The 19,089-nt window shown below is 53.5% G+C and overlaps 1 protein-coding gene across 2 annotated transcripts in view; it reads right to left on the bottom strand.

Annotated features, from left to right (window-relative positions):
* Positions 1-19,089, bottom strand: part of LOXL3 (lysyl oxidase like 3) — a 92,000-nt gene that overhangs the window by 12,651 nt on the left and 60,260 nt on the right. For both annotated transcript variants that reach the window (XM_074992111.1, XM_074992110.1), the window contains 6 exons: positions 11,551-11,876; positions 10,814-10,977; positions 9,048-9,259; positions 3,780-4,002; positions 1,619-1,799; positions 1,006-1,160 (listed from right to left, as the gene is read on the bottom strand). In XM_074992111.1, the coding sequence (XP_074848212.1) occupies positions 1,006-1,160; positions 1,619-1,799; positions 3,780-4,002; positions 9,048-9,259; positions 10,814-10,977; positions 11,551-11,863 (1,248 nt within the window). In that variant the 5' untranslated portion in view covers positions 11,864-11,876. The remainder of the gene's footprint in view (positions 1-1,005; positions 1,161-1,618; positions 1,800-3,779; positions 4,003-9,047; positions 9,260-10,813; positions 10,978-11,550; positions 11,877-19,089) is intronic.

The following is a 19,089-nucleotide window of genomic DNA, read 5'->3' as shown; positions in this document are numbered from 1 at the left end:
GCAGTATCCTCACAGATGCTCAGGACTCCCCTCCCCATGGGCGAGGGTGGGGAGGCAGGTGACCCAGCGCAGGCTTAGAGTCTCCAGTAGGTGCGGGGGCCACGATCTCCTCCTGCCCCAGGACTGGGTTGGCACTAGGGGGTGCAGGTAGCAGATGGTGCCAAGCCCAGGGGCAGAGAAATGGCTCCAGAGTGGGCTGTGAAGAGAACTGACACCTCCTGTCATCACAGCCCACAGCAAGCATCAACCCACACAGGTGGCCACCCAGGGAGAGCTGGCTGAGGGCAGGGGCACCGTAACACAACTACCACCCAGGCAGAGAACAGGACAGAGACGCAGAGCAGAGCAGACAGAAAATGGAACAGGGACTGCTCCCCACTGACCTGTACTCTGGGGGACAGCTGGGAACGCTGCACAGCTGCCCACGCCAAAGTACCCAACAGCCAGTCTTCCCCACCCCAGGCTGGCAGCTAGGTGGGATCAGCAAGAGCCACAGCAGCACTGGGGCTCTGTCACGCTATGCGTGGTAAGAGAGCAGCTGGCACACTTCCCCCTCCCCAAGCAGTGGGCTAACCCAGGTCTCACTGATTGCCTGGGAACAAGGCCAGGTTTTCTGTGGGCAGCCAGACAGAGCAGTGCACAGGCAGGGCTCTTGGTGGACCCTGCAGCACTGCTCCACTGCAGTAACACCTGGTCCTAGGCAGCACGAGGACCCTTCTGGCTATGGGGTCAGCAGCCACTTTCTCTGGGCCTCAGCAGTGGCACACTAATGGTGCCAGGCCTCCTTTACTGCCCCTCTGTGCCCCAGGGCTCTGAAGTGATGGGGACAGGAGGAGCCACAGGCAGAGGACTGGGTCCTATAAGCCCTGCCAAGAGAGATGGCTCCCCTGGGAAGTGAGCTGGGTCTCTGGCAGGGCAGCAGACCCTGGGCTCCCCACGCTCCTTGAGCCTCCAAGCCCTCTCCCTCCACCTGCTGGCTTCCCCTGCACAGCATGCGCTGCTGACCGTGGTCTCGTAGCCCATGTAGGGGATGTTGCAGCGGACCCCAGCATCCTCAGAGTGCTTGCAGGCCTCCTCGGTGATGTTCTTGTAGGGGCAGCTCCACAGTGACTTTTCCAAGCCTGTGCATTGCACCTCATTCATGTGGATAGGGCCCATCCCTGCCAGAGAACAGAGGGGCCAGCACAGTGAGGAGGCAAGCGCCCAGTGCGGCAGGTAATCTCCATACCATACCTGCCCATGCCCCCTTGCCCTGACCACCCTCCTGCTGGAGCTGCTGGGTCTACAGGCTAGCATCAGGCACTTCCCTGACCTGCCAGGAGCTGAGTTCTCCCCAGAGGCTGTACTTCTCCCGGCCCTGGCAGTCTCCCCAGCTGGAGTCCCCTTGGAGAGGCTGGCAGAGAGGGGGCAGTGGCAGAGGCAGAGCACTGAGAGCTAAAGCGGCTCATCACCAGGCACTGGGGAGCCCTGAGAGCCATCATCTCCCCCAGCTCGCCTGACCTACTTCTCCCCTTTCAGAGAACAGGCTCAGGGGCTCAAACGGGTGCCCAGATCTCTCTGACATGCTCCCCACAGGCACTGGGCTGCTTCATCCCCCGCCAGTCCTATCCCAGCACACCTTGGCCCATGCGTGCCCCTGTCAGAGCCTCCCTGGCACTGCCGAACCCCAGCTCGCGGCACACCACACTGGCTGTCACCAGGTTCCAGCGGTCATCGCAGATGGTACCCCATTCACCATTCTTCAGCACCTCGACTCGGCCTTCCCCAGCCATGGCACCACCCTTCAGCCGGACACGCAGCTGCAGGAACAGGGGAAATGCGTCACAGGACACCCAATGCTCCTGTACTGCTGCCAGGCCCAGAAACAAAGGGCACCACAGAGCCCCTGCCACTCCACCAGGCCCTGGGAGCTAAGCTGCCCCAGCCATGACCAACAGTGGCGCTCCCATCCTGGCTGCTGGCATCACTGCCCAATCACAGACTCAAAGAAACACAGAACACTAGGACTGGAACGGACACTGAGAGGTCATCGAGTCCAGTTCCCTGCCCTCACGGCAGGACCAAACACCATATAGACCATCCCCTATAGATATATTAGGGGTAGCCCTATTACACTGTATCTGCAAAAATAATGCAAAGTCCTGTGGCACTTTACAGACTAACAGATTTAATGGAGCATAAGCTTCTGTGAGCACAGACGCATCTGACGAAGAGGGTCTTTGCCCACAAAAAGCTTATGCTCCAATAAACCTGTTAGTCTCTAAGTTGTCATAGGACTTCTCATTATCTCTGACACACGTCTGTTTAACCCACTCTTAAACATCTCTAGTGATGGAGATTCCACAACCTCCCTAGGCAATTTATTTCAATGTTTAAGTATCTTGATGGTTAGGACGTTTTTCCTAATGTCCAGCCTAAACCACCCCTGCTGCAGTTTAAGCCCAGTGCTTCTTGTCTTATCCTTAGAGGTTAAGAAGAACAATTTTTCTCCCTCCACCTTGTAACACACTTTAGGTACTTGAAAACTACTATCATGTCCCCTCTTGGTCTTCTGTTTTCTAAACTAAACAAGCCCAGTTATTTCAGAGTGCCCTCATAGCTCAGTCTCCAGATCTTTAATCATTCTTGTTGCTCTTCTCTGGACCTTCTCCAATGTCTCTACATCTTTCTTGAAATGTGGTCGCCAAAACTGGACACAGTACTCCAACTGAGGGCTAATCAGCACAGAATAGAGTGGAAGAATGCCGTCTTGCTCACAACACTCCTGTTAATGCATCCCAGAATTATATTTGTTTTTTTTTTTGCAACTGTTGACTCATCTTTAGCTTGTGGTCCACTATGATTCATATGAATGATTATTCCTTCATATGTGGAGCACTTTGCATTTGTCCTCATTAAACATCATCCTACCTCAGACTATTTCTCCAGTTTGTCCAGATCATTTTGAATTATGACCCTATCCTCCAAAACAGTTATAACCCCTCCGAGCTTGGTAGTATCTGCAAATTTAATAAGCGCACTCTATATGCCAATATCTAAGTTGTTGATGAAGATATTGAACAGAACTGGTCCCAAAACAGATCCCTGCAGAACCCCCTTTTTATGCACTTCCAAAGTAATTCTAACAGATATTTTAGAGCATAAGCTTTTGTGGCGACAGACCCACTTCGTCAGATGCATCTAGTGCCCAGATATAGAAAGGAGAATAAGAGCAACCCCAGGCCACAGGACTTCTTGTTGTTTTTGAAGATACAGACTAACTCGGCTACCCCTCTGATTCCAGAATAATTTTGAACTGTTAATAACCACTTTCTGAGAACAGTTATCCAGCCAGTTATGCACTCACCTTACAGTCGGCCCACCTAAGTTGTATTTGCCTAGTTTATTAATGAGAAGATCATGTGAGACCATATCAAATGCCTCACTAAAGTCTAGGTATACCACAAACACCACTTTTCCCTTATTCACAAGGCTCATTATCCTATCAAAGAAAGCTATCAGATTGGCCTGTCATGATTTGTTCTTTACAAACCCAGGCTGGCTGTTACTTAGCCCCGTATTTTCTTCCAGATATTTGCAGATGAATTATTTGTTCCATTATCCTTCCCAGCACAGAAGTTAAACTGACTGGTCTGTAGCTGCCTGGGGTTGCTCTGATTCTCCTTTCTATAGCTGGGTACTAGATTTGCCCTTTTCCAGTCTTTTGAAATCTCTCCCGCATTCCAATATGAACAAGGTGGGGCAAAATGTCCCATACTGAACCCACAGAGAGCACTTACCTGGCTCTGCTGTTGCTGCCGCTGCTGCTTCTTCTTCAGGGAACTGCCAGTGGCAAAGAGGGGCCCTGGCACACAGCTCACCACAGCGGGCATCCCGCCTTTGCATGCCGCAGTGGCATTGCCCTTGTAGAATTCAAGGGGGCACATGGATATGTGCACCTCATTCCCTGTGCAGGCCACTGAGTGCAGCCGGTAGCTGGGATGCTGCCGTTCCAGATACAACCTGCCAGACAGAGAGCAGAATGTGAGCACCTGGCAGGGGATGGGTTGCTGAGGCTCCATCCAGCTCAGAGGCTCTCGCCATCCATGACCCTAATGTCAATCAGCAGGAAAGAGAGAGAATGTAATTCCGTGCCTCAGCCCCTCACTCCAGGCCCACAGCCCCAGCCAGGAAAGCACACACTTCTTCACCAGGGACCCCCAGAGCAGGCCACAGGACTTTGGGTTCCAGGTCCCTCTAATGCCTGGCACCCATTTACCTCTTGGGGACCCCAAAGTCCTCCCTGTGCTTGTGTTTGGGACAACCTTTGGAGACCAGCCTGGAAAACAGAAAAACAACAGTCAAGGAGTTTGGAGTCCAGCCCAAAATCCTGCCCAGGCTCTGTCTATCACCACTGGCCAAGCATAACGGATTTCCCAGCAGCCACCAGGGCCCCAGCCAGATCCAGGCCCGCAAGCAACAGATCCCCCTGGATAGGACCCAGGTGCCACCCTTTCTACCAAGCTGCGGGCAGAGCACACAGCAGGAGTCAGCTGCTGCCAGTGACAGCTCCTCCTGCCTCATGTCTGGAAATAAGTCACCAATGCAGTGATTTCATTTCTCAGCTCATGCTCCAGAACAGGCATGATGTAGCCATGTCCTGCATCACAGCAGTTGCCATATGCCCCAGGCAAGCACATGCTCCCTGGAATGCAGCACACGTAGCCTGGGCACGCATGTCTTATGCTTCCCTCCCCAGCAAATCCTGAGGACACGCACCCTGCGCCACTCACAGCCTCGTCCTCTCACGTGACCCCACAGACTGGCAGGGGCTGGCTGGCAGGCCGGCCGGTACCCTGTGTAGGAACCTAGCTGTATGAGGCCAGGCCGGTTTACAGAGTATCTCCCACCAAGGCACTGCATTCAGCCCTGCTGGGAGTCCCACCCCTCCTGATGCATTATCAGACTGCCCTGACTCAGCTCAAGTGCCCAGCATTGTTGCCTCAAGAGGGGAAGCTGGAATTCAGACTGTAATGCCCTCCTGCATCAGCCATAATTCAACCCTGGCTTCAAAGAGAGCTGTAACATGCAGCACTGCTGGCACTTGTTGTGTAAATCTAACTGCCCACAGGCAGACTCAAACCTGAGACCTCTGGAGCTTCATGCAGGCGCCTCTAGAGTTTGAGCTAAAAGCCAGCTGCTGCTCATCTCAGGCTGTAGAGGACACTCATTCCATGTGCCACTGCATGGGACAATGACCCACACATGGGTGTGTGGGTTACATAAGCACTATCCCCTACCCTGTACTCCAGTCTGTCCTGCACTACCACTCTATCCTATCCAGTGCATCCCCCTCAAAACAGCCAGCTAGTCACCCTCACCTGTGTGAATATGCAGTCAGCCACCCTCAGACATACCCACACCTGTCCATCCCTTCCAGCACACCCAGCCATGCCTCACTTGCATGCATATGCAGCCAACCATCCCTGTAGGTACCCACCAACTCACACGTGCACAGCTATCCATTCACCATCCCTCCTGCTCTGCTCATTCATCCATCCACTCATGTATTTCTCCATTCATCCCTGGACAGACTGCCCCTTTTCCTGTATGTGACCATGCACCCATTTCCCTAGATACAGCTCCATCCCCCCATGCTTTGCACCCCACCTGCTCCTCCAGCTAGGCCTTCTCTGCTCCACCTCACGTCACTAGCAGGGTTCCATTACCTCCGTGGGATCAGGGTGAGTGTGGAAAGAAGCCAAAAGTGGAAAACAGAGCATGGTCCCATGCAGTGCAGGGCAGGAGCACTGGAAGATTGGAACTTGTCTCAAGGTTCTGTCCCTTCTGACTTCCCAGCAATGGCACTGGGCTGAGTGGGGCCCCAAAGGAAGCACAGCCACCAGCCCAACCCACAAAGCTGAGGAGGTGATCTCTGAGCTGGAGGAATGAGGGGTGGCTCCGGCTGCAGGGCTGTTGTTAACCTTGGCTCATGTCCCTCAGCCAGTGTTGGTACGATGTCACTGACCAGACCCTGCTCTTATGGCGGGGACTACCACTGAGTGCACAGAGCATAAGAACATAAGCATGGCCACACTGGGTCAGACCAAAGGTCCATCTACCGCAGTGTGCTGTCTTCAACAACGGCCAATGCCAAGTGCTTCAGGGAAATGCATAGAAAAGGTAATTAAGTGCGGATCCTCTGTCACCCATATCCATTTCCTGGTAAACAGAGACTAGGGACACCAGACCCGCCCACCCGGCTAGCAGCCACTGAGGGACCTGTCCTCCATGAATGTATCTAGTTCCTTTTAGAGCCCTGCTATTGTCTTGGCCAAGGGTCAGCAACCAGTCCGAGGCGGAGTGCCAAAATTTATCCTTTGGGCCTCTATCTACGGTCTGAGTGCCAGTGACATCTTTTAACGACATCAACAGTCTTACTGACAACTGCTTCACTAACGAGTGAATCAAGAGGCAGAGCTTTACCATGTAGGTGGTGGTTGGTAGCATTAGCTGGTCTCTTGTCCATCCACAGGTGGCCTGGCTTTGAGCGAGCTCTCAGCTGCATGGGGGAGGAGGGGCAGGGCTGAGTTCCCATCTTGTGTGCTGATGAAAACTGTCTCACGTGCCACTCTTGGCACTCGTGTTGGGGCCTGCTGACCCCTGGTCTTGGCCTTCACAACATCCTCCTGGCTAGCAGCCAAGTGGGACCCTTATAGAGACTCCCTGCTTGCCACACCCTCGCATGCTATTCAAAGCAGCTGGCTGTGGGGGGCCACATGCTTTCTGGACACCATGTGCCTCTGAAGGGGAGACGGGCCCTCTGCATGCTTCCTGTGCTGCAAGCATGCCCCGGCACCTCTCATTGGCCAGCTTCCAGCAAACGGGAGTTCCAAAACTGTGCTGGAGGAGGGGCAGCAGGCACAGCTGCCCCCGGGCACACATCACACAGCGCGAGCATGCGGGGGTGCAGCAGGCAGGGACGGCACTTTGCCCTCCACCCCAATCTATCCCTTTCTTAAATTCCCACCATTCCGTTAGGTTTCTTTGACTGCCGCTGCACATTGAATGGGTGTTTTCAGAGCACTATCCACAGTGACTCCAATATCTCTCTCTTAATGGGTAACAGCCAACTCAGATCCCATCATTTTGTGTGTCCAGATGGGATTATGTTTCCCAATATTCATAACTTTACCATTATTAACACTAATTTCTATCTGCTGTTTTATTGCCCAGTCACCCAGTTCTATGAGATCTGTTTGGGGTGTACATTTAACTTGGGCCTCTATTATGTGTTTCTTAAAAATTTTCCAGGCAGCTTGCAGAGATTTCACTCTTGGCACTCTACCTTTTAATTTTTGTTTAACTAATTTCCTCTTTTGAGTATAGTTCCCCTTCTGAAATTAAATGTTAGCACAGCCTCCAGGCCCTGCTACCACACACACAAGTGTGCCAGAATAGATCTCGGGTGCAGGCACAACAGGGAGGGGAATGGGAGGCTTTACAGCCAGGCCAGCAGCCCTACTGCCATTTCTCCAGCAAATGGCCCTTGTCCACCAGCCCTTCCTTCTTCTTCCAGGAGAGAGAGCTCCACTCCAGGGCACCGAGCCAGCCCGAACAGCTCATTGCTGAACTGGAGGGTAGGAGGTGGGTCACAGCCAACAGTCCTAGCTCTCCGGTAATGGCATCTACATAGGGCTCCCCAGCATGGCAACAGAGAATGGTGCCCCCGCCAGCTGGTGATGGGCATGGCGCTCTGAGCTCCCAGCCCAGGGCCAGGGTCAGACCCCACCCAACACCTCACCTCACCATAGGTTGAGGCACAGGCTCCTTCCCCGAGAAGGGTGGGAGTGGGGTCCCTGAGCAACATCAGGCCCAGGAGAAGGAGCCATTTCTCCAGGAGGACACAGAACACAAACAGAACCCCCAGCTCCATGCAGGGGCAGGGCAGACCCTGAGCAGGCCTCACACCCCATCCTTGGCCAAATAAACCTCACCCACTAAAATGCAAAGGCCCTGGCAGAGCCATGCAGTGAGGGACCCAGCACATTTATCTAGGGCAGCCTTTGTTCCTAGGGTGAAGTTCATGGCTCTAGCCAGATTCCCAGGCCAGCCCATGATCCAGACCTTATGGCAGAAAAAACTGACCCAGGCAGGGACAGTTTCTCCCATCCAGAAAGACTTGGCACCCCCAAACTTGCTGGGGAGGCTCAGCCCCAGGATGTGGCCCTGGCCCTACCCTGTTACCTTGCGCCCAGCCCTAGGCTCTGGCCCTTTTTCTTGGCTGCTTGCTTTAGCTGCCTGTAGAAAGGAAGTGGTGACCCACCAGTCAGGGGATGCAGAAAAGTAGGAAGATACCCAGGGCTACAGCACACAAGTTCAGAGACAGAACCAGGGCTGGCAGGTCCCTGGGAACCGTGGCAGAGCCAGCCTAGGACTGTTGGGATGGCATGAGAAAACCACAGGGTGCTCAGCTCTGCAGCACTGGGTCCTGGCAGGGCTGTGTACATACAGCTTCCTGGAGCAGACCCAGCTCCTGCACAGGCCAAGTCAGAGCACTTCAGGCTGCTCAGAACCACAAGGTCCAAACACATGGTTCTGGGGACAATGGCTGTCCTAGAATCCCCAAGCAGTAGGGTTGCACTGGGGGGTGGCTGGGGAGATGGGAATGCTGCAGGGTATGGACCCAAGCTGAGTGCTCTGAAAGCAGTGAATTTGTAACAAGACCCATACAGGGTCTGTGTCCTTGTCCAATCTCTGAGCCATCCAGTTCCATCTCTGAGTCCCACCCAAACAACCAGCTTGGTCACATGGGAGATGAGGCTTTCCCAGTTACCTGACTCTAGCAGGTGGGGACATAGGGAAAACATCAAATATCCCAAGAGTCACAACAGACTCGTGAAAGTTGGCAGCACTGATTTAGCATCACCAGGCTCCAACCCCCTCCCAAGTGCCCCGCAGCCCTGCCCAGCTACCCCAGCACCTCTCCCTAGCCCAGCAGAATTCCCCTGCCTTAGCACCCAGGCATGCCCCATCGCGGGGGTTCTGCCCTCAGCCCCATCACTCACTTGTAGAAATTTCTGTTGACTTTCTTCTCAGACGGAAATCCCATCATACCACAGACAACATGGCTGTTCCTGTGGTTCCAGCCCTCGTCACAGATCTGCGCCCAGCCCTCCTTGTAGCGCACTTCTACCACGCCCTCTGTCACTGGCAGACGCTTCCTGGCACCCGAGACCACGGGCCGCAGCCTGAGTTCCTCCACCTGGGCCTGCTCAGCCTGGCAGAGGAAAAATCCAGTCAGGTGCATGAGCTCCAGACACATCCCAGCAGCTTGCCCAGAACCAGCCTGTCCAGCCTATCCAGTGCCAGCCTGCCTGACCTGCCCAACACAATCGGCACCCGCTTGCCCAGTGCTGGCCTGCCCACCCCACCGAGCACCAGTCTGCCCACTGCCGGCCTGCCCAATCTGCCCTTTGCTGGCCCATCCAGTGCCTGCCTGCCCACCCCACCTACCTAGCACCTACTTACACATTGCTGGCACACCCAGTCCACCTGCATCAGCACACCCAGCCCCTGCCCACCCAATCCACCTTGCACCATCTAACTCACTGCCAGCCCACCCACCCCATCTAGCACCAGCCCACCCACTGCCAGCCCACCCAATCCATCTGCGCCAGCACACCCACTGCCAGCCCACGCACCCCACCTTGCACCAGCTCACCCACTGCCAGCCCACACAATCCACTTTGCACCAGCTCACCCACTGCCAGCCCACCCAACCCACCTGTATCACCACACCCACTGCCAGCACACCCAACCCACCTGTATCAGCACACCCACTGCGAGCCCACCCACCCCACCTGTATCAGCACACCCACTGCCAGCACACCCAACCCACCTGTATCAGCACACCCACTGCGAGCCCACCCACCCCACCTGTATCAGCACACCCACTGCCAGCCCACCCACCCCACCTGTGCCAGCTCACCCAACCCACCTTGCACCAGCTCATCCACTGCCAGCCCACACAATCCACCTGTGCCATCCCACCCAACCCACCTGTGCCAGCCCACCCACTGCCAGCCCACCCACCCCACCTGGCACCAGCTCACCCACTGCCAGCCCACACAATCCACCTGGTGCCAGCTCACCCACTGCCAGCCCACCCACCCCACCTGGCACCAGCAAACCCACTGCCAGCCCACCCAATCCACCTAGCACCAGCTCACCCACTGCCAGCCCACCCACCCCACCTGGTGCCAGCATACCCACTGCCTGCCCACCCACCCCACCTGGCACCAGCTCACCCACTGCCAGCCCACCCAATCCACCTGTATCAGCACACCCACTGCCAGCCCACCCACCCCACCTGGCACCAGCAAACCCACTGCCAGCCCACCCAATCCACCTAGCACCAGCTCACCCACTGCCAGCCCACCCACCCCACCTGGTGCCAGCATACCCACTGCCTGCCCACCCACCCCACCTTGCACCAGCTCATTCACTGCCAGCCCACACAATCCACCTGTGCCAGCCCACCCACCCCACCTTGCACCAGCTCATCCACTGCCAGAACACCCAATCCACCTGTGCCAGCATACCCACTGCAGCCCACCCACCCCACCTTGCACCAGCCCACCCACTGCCAGCCCACCCACATCTAGCCCACTCAACCTACCCAGCTCCAGCCCCAAAACATCATACACTGAACCAGGCTTCACAGTTGTGTGGGGCATGGGAGGGCAGCCCCACGGCCTGGGGGATAGGGGTCGGGCAGATGGCAGCCCCACTGCATAGGACCCAGACCTCAGGGCTGCAGTTGCTCACTCACCTCAATGACATTAGAGTCCACGTAGTCTGGGATGCGCTCGTCCTTGCAAATCACACCAGCATCCTCCTCGTGGCTGCAGTCACTGTTCCCCCAGCCCCGCGACCGGCAGTCCATGATGCTCTTCTCACTGCCCCCACAGTTCACGTTGTCCAGCCAGATCCGCCCTGTGGAGGCACCAAGCCGGGGAGGAGTCATGGGCATGACTGGGACAGACGCGAACGGGTGTGTATAACTGGGGGTGGGGAGGGCTATAGGGCTTATATGGCAGTGCAGGGCACTGCACCTCACACAGAGGCTGGAAGAAATGGGAATGTCACCCACTCAAAGGGCAATTTCCCAGGGAGCTTCCAAGGGTTTGGGTGTTCTCTCTTGGCGGGATGGAGCTCCCCACCCCCAAAACCAGAGCAACCTCCTTAGGAACAACTGTCCTGGAATTCCAGACTTCCACAATAACCCGCCCCACAGCCACAGAGGGGGATTTCACATGCACCAGCCCTGCCAGTGTGTGCAAATCTAGAGCCCCACATCGCCAGCCCCCCTGCACACACATACAAATGCATTTCCCCCCGCCCCCATATGTGCTCCTAGTCCCACTGCACACACAGCCCCTGTCCCATTGCATACACTCTCCCTCATAACTCCAGGAACACACAGTCCCCCTGGGTACACAGCCTCATGTGTACACGCACACAGACACTGGACCGGGCTGCTGGGCAGATGCCAGCCCCACCCCTTACCAACTCCTTTGCCATATTTGGCACTGTGGGTCCAGCCAGTGGCAGCCACGAAGCCGAGGTGGCGGCACAGCACATGGGCATTGGCCAGGGTGAAGTCGTCATCGCAGATGGTGCCCCACTCCTCATTGTAGAAGACCTCGATGCGCCCCTCATTATGCTTGCGGGGGTACCCAGCCAGACGGAACTTCAGCTTGGGGCCCTGGCTCTGCATCGTGGGGGTGGGCCCAGTGCTTTGGGCTGTGCCCAACCAGAGCCAGATGCTGCAGAGCAGGGCCAGCAGTTCCTGCCACACCCACGCGCCACTGCTCCTCATGGCTGATATGGCCCTGGCAAGACAAGGGACACAGGGTGAGATAGGGGTGAGCGGCTTATCCCTATGCTTGTGGACAGGGGCACTGCCCCAGGGACCAGCAGAGATTCTGATGCCAGGGGTCAGTGGAGAGAGACCCACACAGCTGGAGGAGGAACCAGAGGCAGAGGGGAGTACCCATGGCAGCTTGCAGCTGGATAGGCGGGGAACCCCTGAAGAGGGATGGGCAACGGAGAAGTCAGGGACCTAAGGCAATGGGCTCAATGTGGAGAGGGAGCCCCTGTTGCTGAAGATGGAGTTCTGAGGGGAGAGGGAGCCCAGGTAAGGGGGAGAAAGGTAGAGAGTCTAGGCAGTGGGATGACATAGGTGGGCACCAGTGTAACTGTGTCTGTGCCTTGAGATCCAGGACTTGGCAGAGGTTGTCTGAGAAACATTCCGCTCCCAACTCAAACCCCTGCAAAGCATCATTAAAAATCTACAATTATTCTGGATCAGGATGCCACACTCCAGAAGGCTCTAGGTGACAGGCCTGTCCTTTCCTATAGGCAACCTCCTAACCTGAGGAAGATTCTTACCAGCAATCACAGGCTGCACCACAGTAATACTAATCCTGGAACTTTTCCTTGCAACAAACCCTGTTGCCAACTTTGTCCACATATTTATTCTGGGGATACCATCACCAGACCTAACCATGTTGGTTACAAGATCAAAGACATTCTCCTGCACTTCCAGCCACATTACATATGCTATTATGTGCCAACAGTACCCTGACATTATGTACATTGGACAGACTGGGCAAAACCTTCGCCAAAGAATAAATGGACGCAGAGCAGACATCAAGAAACTCAATACACATAAGCCTGTCAGTGAACACTTCAATGGAGTGGGCCATTCTGTTAAAGACCTGAGAATTTGAGTCCTGCAACATAGAGAATTTAACAACAGATTAGAGCGAGAGATTTCAAATACTCAAATTTGACACATTAACACAATATGAACAGAGACATCAACTACCTCACACATTACAATGACTGCTTCCTTTCCCTTTGATGCTCATAATTATTTCGGACAGGGCAATTATCATCCCCCCACCTGTCACCCCTTTCCTTCTATCCTATTTGATTTGACAGTTTTTATTGCACTTTTTTTCTCTTTTTTTGGTCCCTTGTACTTACCTCAGTCTGTATTGGAAAAAGAAATTGATCTGATGAAGTGGGTCTGTCCCACAAAAGATCATCACAGAATAAATCATTTTGTTAGTCTTTAAAGTGCTACATTTCTGCTGCTTTGTTTTGTTGGAGTACAGACTAACACGGCTACCTCTCTGTTGCTATTTAACTGATGTATGTAATGCACCACTTTAACAACTTTTCTCTCTCACACTGTTCTTTCCTTCTTAATAAACCTTTAGAATTTAGACTCTAATGGATTGGCACGGTGTACTGTTTTGGGGGGATCTAAGTATATATTGACCTGGGGATGTGGCTGGTCCCTTTGGCAGCTGGAAGAATCTGTGTGGAGTTGGTGAAATCAGCTTTCACAGCTTCTCACCTCAGTAAGGAGGGTGGGTTGCTGGTTTGGGCATTAGGAGCAGCTGGAGAATCTGTGGGTTTGTTTGTGTAACACTGGGCAAACCAGTGGGGCTGGCATAGGTAGTTTTGTGTCTGGCTTGGTTTGCCTTACCGAGAAGGAAACTCCAGTCTTTGCTGTAAGTGGCCCAGTTTTAAGCAATTTGCCCAGGGTTGGTTCTCTCAGCAATGTCCAGAAACCTGCTTAATATTACACACACACAGGTTCACTGGTTGCTCCAGCCCCCACCAGTTAACTTGAACCGGTAAGCATCAGCCATTAAGAGTGATGTTTACCAGTTAACCTTTCTCATCCCTAGTTTAAACCACCATTCTATATCTGCAACAAATCTTGTGGAAATGTTGCTGAGTGAGATGTCTATGAAGAGGTTATGGCTTGCTGTTATGACTATGTAATTTGTACGTGTGTATCATTTTTGCTTTGGAGCACTGGTTCAATACCTGATCTCAGATGTTTGATCCTGGAGTAATGCCCACAACAGATTTAGCCAGCATGTCTATAGCAAGTGACTATATACTTCCTAGCCACTGTAGGGAACAGAAGTGTTCTTTATGACTGCTTTGAAATGGAGAGCACCCAAGTCTTGGGCTGCGACTGCCCTGTTTCTCATTGGTTCATTCTGTATTGTGTCAGAGGGGTAGCCAAGTTAGTCTGTATATTCAAAAACAACAAGACCCCTGTGCACCTTATAGGCTAACACATATTTTGGAGCATGAGCTTTTGTGCGCAAAGACCTGCTTCGTCTGATGCGGATGTCTACCTTGGTGTCACAGCTCCAAAGCTGCATGTGGCTCTTTTAGGAGACACTTGCAGCTCCGAGTGCTGCCACTGTTGACTCCTTTTGTGGCTCTGGAGTCTGCCATCACTTAAAGTTTAAGCGGCAGCAGCCTCTAGAGCTGCAAGTGGAGTCAGTGGCGGCAGGGAGCCCCAGAAGAGGAAGCCGGCTGTGTAGGGAGCTGCTTGTGAAGCTGCAGGAGAGCTGTGGAAATGGGTGGCCAAGCCTGCCCTGCCGGGGCCACACTGAGAAGGAGGCAGCGGCTGTGGAGGAGCAGCATGTCATTTCAGTCAGGTGAAACCTGGGACAGGGGGCTTGGGGCTGATGGGGTAAAGCCTGGAGATTGGGGGTGAGTTGGGGCTGACAGGTAAAACCTGGGGAGGGGAGGAGGAGCTGATAGGAGTTAATTCTGGGGATGGGGGAGTTGGGGCTGGTGGAGGGTAAATCGGGGGGGGGCAGGTTTGGGGCTGATGGAGGGTAAAGATTGGGGGTGGAGGGTGGGTTTGCAGAAAGTGAGTAAAGCTTGGGGATAGGAGGGCAGAGTTGGGGGCTGAGGTGGGTAAAGCTTGGAGATGTGGGGGGTAAATAACTTTCTAACTGCTACAAATCATTGTGTGTGCCCTGGCCAGCCTTAGGGAAGGCTACATGTACAGCACTGCAGTGCCTGGGATAGGGCCAGTCCACTGTCCCAGCCAGCATTAGGACCAGTGTTCCCTCTAATTTGTATGCCCACGTGCAGAAAGAATTTTGTTATATATGCCAACATGGAGCTGATGTGTCATCATGTGCCAAGAATGCCCCTCTGCCACGCACATAGGTCAAAGCGAACTGTCTCTACAGAGAAGAATAAATGGACACAAAGCAAATGTTAAGGACAGTAACATACAAAACCAGTAGGAGAGCACTTCAACCGCCTGGACACACATCTATAGACTTGAAAGTTCCCATACTTGAGCAGCGTGAAATCGGACTGCAGTGTGAATCTGCAGCGCTGGAATTCACACACAGACTTGACACTTTTAGACTGGGGCTGCACAGAGACTGAGGGGCTTGCTCACCGCAAAAAGTCATTTTTCTCCTTTTAGTATTTGCACCTCCTTATGAACTGCTGGGCGTGGACCACAGCCTCCCTAACTGAATCGGCTTCGTTAACACTAGTCCTCCACACAGTAATGCAACACTCCCTTTTTTTTTTTTTGTGCGTGTGAAGTTTCCATTTCATACATCTGATGATAGAGGTTGCAGACCGAGAAAGCTTACATTCAAATAAATGTGTTAGTGTTTATGGTGCCAGAGGACTCATCATTGTTTACATATACAGAAGTGCATGGCCTGGGAAAAGGCAGGCCTGTCGCCTGAGCCAGATGTAGGACCCTTACTCATGTACACCACTGCACAGCTGGGGTAGGGCTGGCCTGTTGCCCTGGCCACCCTTTGGCCCCATGTACATGTACAGCGAAGCTTGGATGGGGGAAGGCTGGCCTGTCCCCTTGGCCAGCCTTTGGCCCCATATACACGTACAGCGCTGCTTGGATGGTGGAGGGCTGACCTGTCTCCCTGGCCAGCCTTTGGCCCCATATACACGTACAGCGCTGCTTGGATGGGGGAGGACTGACCTGTCTCCCTGGCCAGCGTTGGAGCCCACATACGCATACAGCGCTGCATGGCTAGGGGAAGCCCAGCCTGTTGCCTCAGCCAGCCATAGGCCCCATATACATATAGAGCATTGCATGGCTGTGGGAGGGCTGGCCTGTCGCCCCGGCCAGCCTTACAGGAGGTCTACATGTACAATGGTGCAGCACATCTAGCAAAGATGCTCTTTGCAAGAGTAGGGAGCTCTCCTTCTGGCATCATAAACCCCTCCCCATAAGAGGTGGAGGTCTGTCTGCTGGCAGGAGACTCTCTCCTGCTGATCTAGTGCTGTGCGCCCCAGTGCTTATGTAACTGTAACTCATGTCATTTGGGAGGGGGGGTGGTTTATTCACCCCCAGTCCTTGGGACAGACATTTTTCTGACATAACCTGTAGTGTAGACATGGTCGTGGACTGTGTGCCCTGAGGGAGGTGCTCCTCCTCCTGCCATGGCACTGCTTTCTGCCGCTGGGGTGCCTATAACAGCCCGTGTCGCACACAGCCTGAGACCCACCACCCAGCCACATAGTCCCAGCTGTAACTCCACACTTGGATGGATGATTTTCTCAGAAACATAGCCCCTGCAGTGCCTCCTGTGGGGGACAGTGTCTCCTGTTCCCCTTGGTCCATGGCTACGAGGCCCTAACATGCACCAGATGCTCTGCAGGAACATGGACAGACACAGTCCCTGCCCTGGGAAACCAGCCATTAGAAATCCTGCCAGCCTGGTTGACACATGGCTCCCCAATGTTGCTGTTTGCCAGGAAACCCCATGAATTCCTAATGCAGGTTAGTGATGCCACAAACCCTCCCCAACAGCTGCCCTGCGAGAGCTCACCTGAGGTGCACAATCTGCTCCCAAGCCTAACAACAGACACAGCACTGCACTGCACCACTCCACCCAATTCACCTCCAGCTGCCCAGGAGAATGTGGTGCTGGGTTGCAGTCCGGGATCCCTGGGTGGATTCCCAACATTCTGGTTGGGATCACCACTGGCCCCATTTCAGCCGTGACACAGCAGGACTGGTGCCTCCAAGAACAATGAACAACAGCTGCCAGCTCTCCATCCCATGACCTGCTGCTGCAGGTGCCAGTGCTGCCAGGCCAGGCTGAATCATTGCCCCCTGCAAGGCATGTGCCAAACACTGTCCAGCTACCCAGGGCCAGATAGGACAGCTGGTTTGGAACTGGACTTTATTTCCCTTTTTTCCTCAAGCTGCTAATCAACAGGAACATTGCTGAGGTCAAGCTGGGCTGACCACCTGCCACGTTTAGGAAGCAGAGAAAGGAGCATGGAGGGCCAAAGGGACAAATCCTTGGAGAGGGCAGGCATCCTTTCCCAGGGAAGCACCTGGGCAGGGCAAGTGATCCCCAATGGCACTGAGGGCATCTTGGATGTATAAACGGAGACTATCAAACAGGATATGTTTTTTATTCCAGTATTTTGCACTGCTGCTGCTACTGCAGGATCCCTATGCTCAGCTCTGGTGCTCACAATTGCAGAAGGCTACTCCCAAAGAGGAGATCCATCAGAGAAGAGCCAGAAGAATAACAAAAGAATTGGAAAACTGGCCTGATTGTGATAGACTCAAAGAACTCCGTCTATTCAGCTCAACAAAGAAGAGGTCCAGGCTGACTTGATCACTGTCCGCAAATGCTTACACGGGCAACAGACATTAACCAAGTGACAGATGATGTAGGAAAAGCTGAAGTACTCAATGATGTTTTTGTCTCAGTCTTCACGGACAAAGTCAACTCCCACACGACAGTCCTAGACAACGCAGTATGGGAAGGTGGAGGACAGCCTTCTGTGGGGAAGAAACAAGTTCTAAGCTATCTGGAAAAACTAGATGTACACAAATCCATGGGCCTGGATTTAATGCACCCAAGGGTACTGAGCGAATTGGCAGATGTCATAGCTGAACCTTTGGCCATTACCTTTGAAGATTCTTAGAGATTGGGGGAGATACTGGATGACTGGAAAAAGGCAAACGTAGTGCCCATCTTTAAAAACGGAAAGAAGGACAATCCAGGGAGCTATAGACCGGTCAGCCTTACCTCAGTCCCTGGGAAACTAATGGAAGGGATCCTCAAGGAATCCATTTTGGAGCACTTGGAAGAAGGGAAAGTGATCAAAAGTAGCCAACATGGATTCACCAGGGGCAAGTCCTGCCTGACCAATCTGATTAGCTTCTGTGATGAGATAACAGGCTCTGTGGAGATGGGGAAGTCAGTGGATGTGCTATACCTTGAATTCAACAAGGCTTTTGATACGGTCTTCCACAACATTCTTGTCCATAAGTTAAGGAAATATGGATTGGATCCTTGGACTAGAAGATGGATAGAAAGCTGGCTTGACGGTCGGGCCCAACGGGTAGTGGTCAATGTCTCAATGTCTGGATGGTGGTCAGTTTCAAGCAGAGTGCCAGAAGGCTCAGTTCTGGTGCTGGTGTTGTTCAACATCTTTATTAATGTCCTGGATGAGGGACTGGATTGTGCCCTCAGCAAGTTTGTGGATTACACAAAACTAGGGGGAGAGGTAGATACGTTGGAGGGTAGAGAGAGAATCCAGAGTGACCTGGATAAATTGGAGGACTGGGCCAAAAGAAATCTGATGCGGTTCAATAAGGAGAAGTGTAGAGTCCTGCACCTGGAGCGGAAGAATCCCAAGCACTGTTACAGGCTGGGGACCGACAGGCTCAGCAGCAGTATGATGGAAAGGGACCTAGGGATTATAGTGGATGAAAGGCTGGATCTGAGTAAACAGTGTGCCCTTGTAGCCAAGAAGGCTAACGGCATACAAGGGTGTATTAGGAGGAGCATTCCAAGCAGATCTAGAGAAGTAGTTATTCCCCTCTATTTGGCACTGGTGAGGCCACATTTTAGAATATTGTGTCCAGTTTTGGGCCCCCCTGGTTAAAAAGGATGTGGATTTGCTGGAGCAGGTTCAGCAGAGGGCAACAAAAATGATTAAGGGGCTGGAGCACAAGACCTACGAGGAGAGGCTGAGGGATTTGGGCTTGTTTAGTTTACAGAAGAGAAGACTTAGGGGTGATTTAATAGCAGACTTCAACTTCCTGAAGGGGAGCTCTAAAAAGGAGGGTGAGAAACTGTTCTCAGTGGTGTCAGACGGCAGAACAAGGAGCAATGGTCTGAAGTTACGGAAGGAAGGGAGTAGATTGGATATTAGGAAAAAGTACTTCACCAGGAGGGTGGTGAAGCACTGGAATGC

Source organism: Carettochelys insculpta, chromosome 4 (genome assembly GCF_033958435.1).
Source record: "Carettochelys insculpta isolate YL-2023 chromosome 4, ASM3395843v1, whole genome shotgun sequence".
In the NCBI taxonomy this organism is placed as follows: Eukaryota; Metazoa; Chordata; order Testudines; family Carettochelyidae; genus Carettochelys; species Carettochelys insculpta.
This window is presented reverse-complemented; position numbering and strand designations above follow the sequence as displayed.